Here is a 10098-nt window from a genome sequence, read left to right as displayed (position 1 = left end):
TATTTTAAAGGCATTTAATCTATTCCTCTTCCAGATCTCAACACCAAGGGCTAAGAAAATGTTTAGAACCATCAATGCTGCACAGCCTTAGGGACCAAGGCTTGGGCAAAACAAATAATGCCAAGGGCAGTGATGAAGATGCTTCCTGCTAGACAATCTCTCTCAGTGAAAATTCTCACAGGAAATTGAGATACTGGGGAGTTGTGAACTGATTAATACAAAATCATTTTAAAACTATGTCTAAAGAGCATTAGAAAAAGAAAAAGGAAAAGGACTATAAAGATTAAAGAAAAAAAAAACAGTTAAAGTTGCTCTTTTGGGGGTAATAAAAGAATTAGAAAGTAAAAACAAACAAAAAAACCTCACTCAGAAATCATATGTAAAAATGAGATTGAGTGCATAATTTTTTATTGAGATAATAATGTTTTATAACCTATATAACACATTCTTGGCTTTAGTAAAACTAAGCATATAAAAATATATACAATACAAAAGTAGCATCCAGCAATATATACAGTAAGGTATAGTATATAAACTCAATGATATTTTTATTAATTTATTTAAATTATAAAAATTTAATTTTTTTCTATCCTTTAAACAAAGTTATACTTTAATTTAGAAGCTTAATATAATTTTAAAGTATCAGTAATAGCAATTTTGTAAGGCTATTACAAAAACACACTAGGCAGTGTATTTTTCTTCCCCTCTGTTTTTATTCTTGTGATATTTGGTATAGTCATTGTAGAGTTCCTTAAACACTTCTCTCACACCAGGCTGTAATGAGGTCCTTAGGAAATGGATGTCCCGTTCAATGCAGAGGTCCAGTATAAGATAAATTCCCTCTTTCAGCAGGTTCTTCACAGCTGGATACAAGGTCACCTAAAAAAAGAAATACTCTTATTTTTCAAAGTAGAAAACTGAGGGAAAAGTCAATGTGGAATAAAACCTCTGTGAATGAATAATCTCAATTCTTTCTACCAAATTGAGAAAATTTACTAAAGACAATTTAATTTCAAGTATAGTTTTGCACACAGCTTAAATTGTTGGATTTTTTTTAAGGGGGTTATAAATATGTTTGGAAATCTAGGTCAGTTTAAAAAAACAATAGAACAATCATCTAGAATTAATTTTAAGAAGGCTTAAACTGAGAACAGTAAACAATTTCTAAATATTCATCAGTGACAAAAATTCTCATAATTCCTACTAGCCAGAAGCACACTCATCTAAAAGTTTTCTACTTTGCCAATCACTCTAAGTTATACTCTATCAGTTAACTATGATACAACTTAAATAATATTACAAAATAATAAAAACAGTAGAAAATAAGTAACAATCTGCAATGCATTTGCCAAATTGAGTAATGCTTAATATCCCGAGGATGTTTGGTATGTACACACAAAGTTCAGACTGAGAGGGGTTGTATCCTGATTCAGATTTAGGGTTACTTCTTTGATCCCACTGTGAAAACAAGAGCTCAAAAACAGGCTCCTTGAATTATAAAACTGATTATTATGATTTATAATCCTGGTTACTAGGAATCCTTAGCTTTCTAGGAAAGGAATGAACTTAAATCATTAATGAAATTTCTATAATGCTGTAAATGAAACTAGAAGACAAAAGGAAGGTAAACTAAATGGGAGGATGGCTCACAGATTCACCCTGGAGAAATGAAAATAAGGACATTGGTAGAGCTGATCTTATTTGGTATCTTGAGGTCATTAAAAAACACCATTTCCTGGGACATTTTGTCATCTTGAATTGCAACATTCATGATGAGTATTTGCAAATGGACCACCATAAAGATAATTATAATTTAGATGGCTTCATCTGTTGTAGGATCAAGAAGCAAAGAAATTTTATAAATTCTATCTTCTTAATAAGACTCTCCAAGTAAATCAACATACACTTATGCTTCTGACTATAATAAAAGGAGGACAAAGGAAGAATAGTTTTTTAAAAGTTGGAAAATATGCCACAGAATGAAAAAAAGGAAGAAACCAAAGGCTTATAAATTATATTGATATTTTAGACCTACATATGATGAGTATTTTTTTCAAGAAAAGAACTGGAAAGTGCTGCACATAGAAAGCACCAAATATGATCTGAAGAACTATAACTTATACAGGAAGCAACTAGCTCCTGATAAGATTTCCATCAAGTCAGCTGTAAGACAATCAATTTGTTAGAGCAATGATTCCCAAAGTGGGCGCCACCGCCCCCTGGTGGGTGCTGCAGCGATCCAGGGAGGCGGTGATGGCCACAGGTGCATTTGGGGGCAGTGAATAACTGTAAGGGGGTGGTGATAATATGTGACAGGGGGTGCTAAGTAATATTTTTTCTGGAAAGGGGGCAGTAGGCCAAAAAAGTTTGGGAACCACTATGTTAGAATAAAGGTCAAAATCAATACCAGTCCAGAATAATAAAAACAAGAAGCTACAAAAGCAATTTTAACAGCTCCAAACTGCCCAATAATATAAACAAGTTATTGATACAAAAAAATTGAAAATGGATAAATAGACATCAAAACAGACTCACCATTTTGTAAGGAAGTTTAAAACATCCTTATCAGACAAAAAGAGCATAGAAATTGCTTTGATCAGCAAATGCTTGGTCTTCTTGACAGATACATTGCAGCCAAGGGAAATAGTTTAGAACAGTTTAGAATCTAAACCTATCTGCAAACTTATCATAACAATGAGAACTGGTGGAGGAAAGGAGAGCAAGTTAAACAAGATCATACTATAAGCATTTAATGGTGAAAATGGAAAAATAAGCAGATGAAAAATTTTAAATATCTGCCAATATTTCTATAACAAATAATATTCTCCATCACTGACAGCAGGACCATCACATTTGAACTCTTAACTGTATAGTCTTCAATCAACAAAATCTAAAAGGATCAATCAAGAAGGTAGAATATGAGGAAGCATATCCAAGAGGGATATATTTCAGACCTTCAAATGGATGGCTGAAACCATGAATATAAAGCAAACACTTGCTGACCCCCATATATGTGTACTCTCTTCACTCTTGCCCCTCAGAGTAGCCATCTACCTCTCCCCACTCTCACTCTCTCAACACACACTCACACACACAAACCCTAAAAAAAGTAAAAGTGGTGGCAGAAGAAATGGCCCCTAAGGGCAAACTCCTGCTGCAGGCTGACTTCCTGCATTTAGTGGATGGACCCTCAAAGCCTTGGGTTGACCATAGATAAATAACTAAAACTGCAGAATCTTGGCTGAGGGCCCTACTATATACCCTGATTCCTCTCCTCTTCCTTCCACCACACACAACTACTCCAAAAAAGATCTAAAAAGAATACCAAGTGAGTAGTAATAAGAAAATCAATGGAAAAGTCAGAATGGGTCATCTTTCCAGTCCAACGTCACAAATCTGACCCTCAGGTAAGTGACCACGGCAAAAGCTGTGGAACAAATGTGAGCAAGGACTGAACTAGCAAATGTGGTACAACCCAGAAGGGCTAAGTCAAAGCCTTATCCCCTTCCATGCTTAATGAGGCTGGGTCAAGCATGGCTCACCCAAAGTAGTTCACAGGTTCTGCCACTAGCCCAGAACAGAATTAGCCTAAGTGATCAGGAATGCCTAGAAAGGATCACAGAAATCAGCCCTGGGCCTAATTAGGCCCCATGAGACCAAGATTCAGGCCCCAGGACTCCAAACAAGGCTGGGCCAGCCATAAGAGGTTCAGCAGAAAGAATCATGCATTCAGCTCAGGCACAAAATAAAGGAAAACTAGTAGTGTAACAAATCTGGACACACTGAGTCTTCCAGATAACTAATAGAGGCTGTGGACAACTACTGTATACTGGAGTGCTTCCCAGAGGCAAGTCTGAAGCTTTATTACATAGACTCAAACTCCAGGGTTTGGAGCCTGGAAAACTCAGAAGGGCAGCAATCAGATCACTGGGTAAATCATACTGCATGGGGCAAAATGAAAGTTCTTAAATCACTCCTGTGATCCTTGAAAAAGTCCAGCACTCAATACTCAAAGAATGTAACTATAGGACCCCAAATTAAGAACAGCAGGGACCATACAAGTCCATGATAGCCTTGACAAAAAATGCCTGGCCTGAAAACAGAAAGTAAGGTTGGAAGAATAAGTAAATAAACAAGCAAAAAAGATCGAGCTATTATGTCAGGGATGCCAAGAAAATCCAGAAAAGGATAAAAACTACAAAATCCCTACAACAAAAAATCAACGTTTTGTATGACTAAATAGAAATAGTACTAAAGAAAGAGAAAAAAGTAAGAAGAACAAGTTAATTGGACTGAGTATTGATCAACAAGAATTTATTATGCATTTATTATATTATATACCAGACATTACAGGAAATACAAAAAAAAAAAAAAAAGGAAAACAGCTGCTATACTCAGGGAGTTTACCTTCTGACTGAGAAGACAATTTATATATAAAATGATACACAAGAAAGAAGGAAGGAAACAAGCAATCATTAGGTACCTACTACGTACTAGTGTGGTGCTAAGCTGCTTTGTAAACCCAAGGGTTTTACAAATATTATTTCCTTTGATCCTTATAACAACACTAGAAGGTAAGTACTATTATTATTATTAGTAGTAGTAGTATTAGTATTATTATTATTATTATTATTATTTAAACCTTTACCTTCTCTCTTAGAAATGACAATAAGGATCAGTTCCAAGGCAGTAAGGTCTAGGCAAATGGGGTTAAGTGACTTCCCCAGGGTCACACTTAATAGGTTTCTGAATAAGCTAATAAATTTCTCAATTCCCTATCCACTGCATCTCTTAGAAGCTTCTAAAATACACAGGATAAATAGAGAAAGACTATATCAGATATAACAATTCTGAGGGCAAGAGAACAGTGACTCAGTTCTCAAAATTATCTAAGGAGGGTTGGGGTGGAGAGATCAAATGCTTGGAAAGAATCACAGATAATGTTAATACTGGAAAATGTTGAGACCTGAAATCTGTACCTCTACATCAGATTATCTAGTTTTTCCAGAATCTATATGCCACATTTCCTGGGAAAGTTAATCCACTCATCTTTGGAGCTCTTTCCCTAGAGTCCAAACAGCTTATTAATTACTATAAAAGTGCATAATAGTCCACTTAGCCATAGTCACCAGACCCCCAGAACCATCTGTAGGTTCACATCCTATTCAGCCATCTACCCAGGCCATCTTACCATCTACCTCCTACTACCTTCTCTCTCCATCTGAAACAAGTTCCCTTTCCTTGTGATCATCAGTTCCTTACAAGTGTTGTCTTCCGCTATTCAAATATATACTCTTTGGGGGCAGAGACTGTCTTTTTTTTTTATTTATATTATTAACACTTAGTATAGTACTTAACACAGATTAAGTGCTTTAAGTATAGTACTTAACATAGATTAAGTGCTTTAAAAAATAAGGGTTTTTTAATTCATTCAAGAAAATATTAATATTATCATTCATTTGCTTACTTTCCCATTCCTTCATTCAGTGTTTATGATAAGCTATATATTCTCTTTTCATGAGAGAAGTGGGGGATTAAGGGCTATATAGTGTTGCATATTATCTATCGAATATAGTCGATTTTGTATAACTATATTCCCTTTTGTTATGAAGGAAGGTTCATTGAGAGAGGAGGACTTAAATAGGAAATAAACTGTATCAATAATTTTTTTAAATAACCTACACACTTATCAAGGCTTATCCACAACAAAGGTCAAAGAAAGGTAGAGTCAGGCTTTTGTAAATGATATTCTACAATGAACTTTCAGTTGTATGACTGAAAAAAGTAAAGAACAAAACATCCCATTGTGATTACTGTTAGTGGAACACTAGAAAAAAAAAAAAGGAAATGGTTTGGTAGCACAAAACATTCACTACCTTTAAAGGGCTCTCTAAATAGTGTTTCCATATGTAGGTTAATAAAGTCAAACAAGATTATTTTAAATAACACAGAAAACTTTGATCAATAACCATCTGGATAATAATATCGAATGAGGCATAAAACAACAGTTGTTAGCTATTATTTCTCCCCTTTTCCACCAGCTATACTGCTTTTGGACTTTTTTGGCTTTTTTTTAACTTATCCATCATGTCTTCCTTCCCCTGGAACTTCATTAGGAAACCTCATTATCTGTTAGACTGAATCAGCCTTGGTATTCATGTCTCATCAGTACTCTGTCTCTCACTGGACCTTCTGTCTAAAGCAGGGGTCAGCAACGTATGGCTCTCAGCCATATCTGGCTCCACCTCCTAACCAGCCAGTCCAGGCAGAGCCCCAGGATGTGCTCCAGGGGGTCCTTCAGCCCCAACCCCATATTCCAGCACCTTCCGCCTCCATTCTCCTCCTTCCACAGGCGTTTATGGCTCTCACGGCCAAAAAGGTTGCAGACCATTGGTCTAAAGGATTGAGTCATGGGCCCCAGGACCTTCATTTAAGGAAGAAGCTGAGGAGCACAGTCTTCTCCCCATTTCCCATAAGATATACTGTTCTAGATTTCTTAGACTCCCAAGCCAAGTACCTTTCCCCTGACCCCTATACACACTTTTAAACTTCCTTTCAAATACTGCCTTCCTTCATTGGATTGTGAGCTCCTTGAGGGGAAGGACTATCTTGCTTTTTATTTGTATTTATATCTCCAGCACTTAGCACAGTGCCTGGCCCAGAATAAGTGCTTAATAAATGTTTATTGATTGTTGACTTATTTAAACAAGTGCTCTGTAATTTGCAAAGTGTTTTATAAATATGTACTTTAGCCTTCATAACAATCCTATGTCATAAGTAATATTGTCTCCATTTTACTTTATTATTATTTTTAAACCCTTACCTTCTGTTCTAGTGTCAATTCTAGATCAGAAAGACAAGGTAGGCAATTTGGCTTAAGTGCTTGCCCACAGTCACATAGCTAAGAAGTGTCTGAGGCCAGATCTGAACCCAGATCCTCCCAATTCTGGACTTGATGCTCTATGCACTGTGCTAATTAGCTGTTCCCTATTATCTCTGTTTTACAAAAAAGGAAATTAGACTTAATAGAGGTTAAGTGGCTTGCTCACAAAGCTAATCAGAGGCTGAGGAAGGATTTAAATCTATGTCTTCCTGACTTCAAGTCAGCACTCAATCCATCATGTGTACACACAAGATGTATTTGTGCCCCACAAGGCTGCTTATAACTGTCAAAGAAGGCATCCAATGTTGAGTTCAAATAGAAGATGGCTTCCCTGTAGCCCTTCTCTGTGACTAGTGACTGATGCTCCTATTTGTGGATGACAATGTGCTGACTACTACATCAATGCCCAGCACACTGTAGCAGCTAAAAATGAAATCCATAAATACCAAAGAATTCAGCATAACTATCTATGTAAGAAAAATTAAGCAGAAACACAATGCCTTGTGTAAAGACTAGGGTATTCAGCCACCAAAGTAATTTTCCTAAAGCAAAGTTTGATTATGTCACTCCCCTACTCAATAAACTCCAGTGGCTCCCTACTTATCACCTGCAGGATCAAATATAAAACATTCTGTTTGGCATTCAAAGCCCTTCATAAACTAGCCCCCTCCTCCCTTTCCAGTGTTCTTTAGATTACCTCTTGACGTGCTCTTTGATACAGTAATAATGAACTCTTGTCTCTTCCATGGGTGATACTCTTTATTTTTTAATCCCAGGCATTTTCTTTGGCTCCATGCCTAGAATACTCTCCCACCTCAACTTTTCCTATTGACTTCTCTGACTTCCTTTAAGTACCAACTAAAATCCTATGTTGTACAAGAAATCTTTCCCAACTTCTCTTAATTCTAGTACCTTCCTTCTATTATTTTCTACTTATCCTATATATAGCTTTCTTTGCATATATTTGTTTGCCTGTTGTCTTTCATATTAGACTGAATTCTTTGAAGATAGGGATTGTCTTTTGCCTCTTTTTGAATACCCAGTGCTAACCACAGTGCCAGGCACATAGTAGGTACTCAGTAAATGTTTGTTGCATGAAGTTGGAAATACCCTAGCATCTGAAGAATCAAAGTAGTAAGTCACTCAAAAGGCAATGGAAAGACTCGGTATTATCAAGGAAGAACTGTATTATCAGGCATTAAGTATATCATTAAAGTGTTTAATGACTACAAGGGCCACTCACATAACAAGAGTTAGGAATAATTGATGGCATTTCACATACTTCACTGATACTAAAACTGTCAAGAAACATAAGACAACAGCCCCTGGTACTTTGGGTGGATTTGCTTATTGAAGGATATGGGTAAGAAGATACAGTATATGATCTATAGTTCTGATAGGACTACCCTTATCAGTGAAAGTATATAAGCCACTGAAATATCACATTATGCTATATTCATTTAAAAAAATTAGGAAATAAGTAGATAATCTACCGTATATTCCTATGAATAGAAGATAAATTCTTAACCAAAGGATAGGGACAATTGCAAAAAAATAAAATATTGATTTAACTAAAAACCTTCACACAAACAAAACTCATCCATCAAAGGTTATCTTATGCTGACATCAGGTCATAGCTGCAAATGTTTTTCTAGACTCTGGGCCTACCTTGCCCTAGAAACTCCAAATCAGAAGCAACAGGAAGTCATGTTGAACTCCAATTCAGTTATACATAAAACTGTCTAAATTCACTACCTAGAGATGGGACAGCCTGGTTTAGGGATGAAATCTGAATTTAAAATGTCAGGAAGCTAGTTTACCAGGTTCTTCCTCTACCAACTTTCAGATGAACATGAGATCATAATGAATAACACTCTTAAAAAGCACTTATACAGGGCAGCTGGGTAGCTCAGTGGATTGAGAGTCAGGCCTAGAGACAGGAGGTCCTAGGTTCAAACCCGGCCTCAGCCACTTCCCAGCTGTGTGACCCTGGGCAAGTCACTTGACCCCCATTGCCCACCCTTACCAATCTTCCACCTATGAGACAATACACCGAAGTACAAGGGTTTAAAAAAAAAAAAAAAGCACTTTTACATACATTATCTCGCTTCATCCTGATAATAGTGAGGTAGGTAGAACAGGATTTATAATACTTACTGGACAGGGAAACTGATATTAAGTGACATGCCCCTAGCTAAAACTCTGGGCTTCTAGCTTCCAGTGTCTTCACTACACTACAGGATTTAGCCAAAAAAAAAAAAAAAAAAAAAACTCCAAAGCAGTCTAATGCATAAATGCATAAGTGGAACTGATGAAAAATGCCTGAAATTTGGCTTCAAAATCAGAAAAGACTGTCATTATTTTTTACCTCTGCATCACCAGAGTGCAGGTGAGTGTCTTGCAAGAGTAGTTTCTTTAAAAATTGGTTCAAATTGTTGTTGAATCATTGGACAAGTAATGAAAAATTCATAAATAACTTGGAAATCCTTAGATTAAAAGAACTGTATAAATTATTTATTCTGTAGACTAATAATCTATAGCAAGCTATAAAGCTGAACTAGAGGGAAAGGAGTTGAAAGTGGCAATAATTTCACTATCTTGCCAACATTACTGCATGGAAGGATCATTAAAATTTTAATATTCTGTATGTCATGCATTGCTACTTCTCTGGACTACACAGAGTACTGATTAATTTTCTCACCCCTACCAACTCTCCATCCCCCAAAAAATTTTAAAGGAAAATTAAAGGAAAGATTTAAACAGCTGCAACCGCTGTCTTGTTTTTAATTACACTTATAAATGTTTTATGGTCTACATACATAGCAACACTCATCTGGAAAGATTTATGGCTCTCAAGCAGAAGACTCTAATGCATATGGAATTTTCTTCATTACTAAATTAAACAACAAATTAAAGCCCAAATGTGAAATGTGCTGCCAAGGGGGTCTGAGAGCCTGAAGGCTTTGATAACTCCCAAGGCATTCTGGCAGCCTAGATAACAAACTGAGCAGTGCAAGTCAGAAATGAAGAATGAAGCCAGGAAACTGTAGGCTTCTCATAAAATATATCCCAGAATAACAGTTAACAGCTCAGAAGTTCAAAATTCTGCTTTTCTTCATTATATTATCTAAGGTAACCAGATTTTATCATCTATAAAAAGGAAGGGAAAATGTTAGTTTTTCTCATAAAAGATACTGGAGTAATAATTACTCAAG

General features: G+C 36.1%; 1 protein-coding gene across 1 annotated transcript in view; it reads right to left on the bottom strand.

The window, feature by feature from the left end:
• Positions 1-681: 681 nt before the first annotated feature.
• Positions 682-10098, bottom strand: part of URB2 (URB2 ribosome biogenesis homolog) — a 53265-nt gene continuing 43848 nt past the window's right edge. The window contains exon 9 of the mRNA XM_044673422.1: positions 682-879. Within this exon, the coding sequence (XP_044529357.1) occupies positions 682-879 (198 nt within the window). The remainder of the gene's footprint in view (positions 880-10098) is intronic.

Source organism: Gracilinanus agilis, chromosome 4 (genome assembly GCF_016433145.1).
Source record: "Gracilinanus agilis isolate LMUSP501 chromosome 4, AgileGrace, whole genome shotgun sequence".
NCBI lineage: Eukaryota > Metazoa > Chordata > Mammalia > Didelphimorphia > Didelphidae > Gracilinanus > Gracilinanus agilis.
Note: the sequence above shows the minus strand (reverse complement) of the source record. Positions and strands in the feature narration are given on the sequence as shown.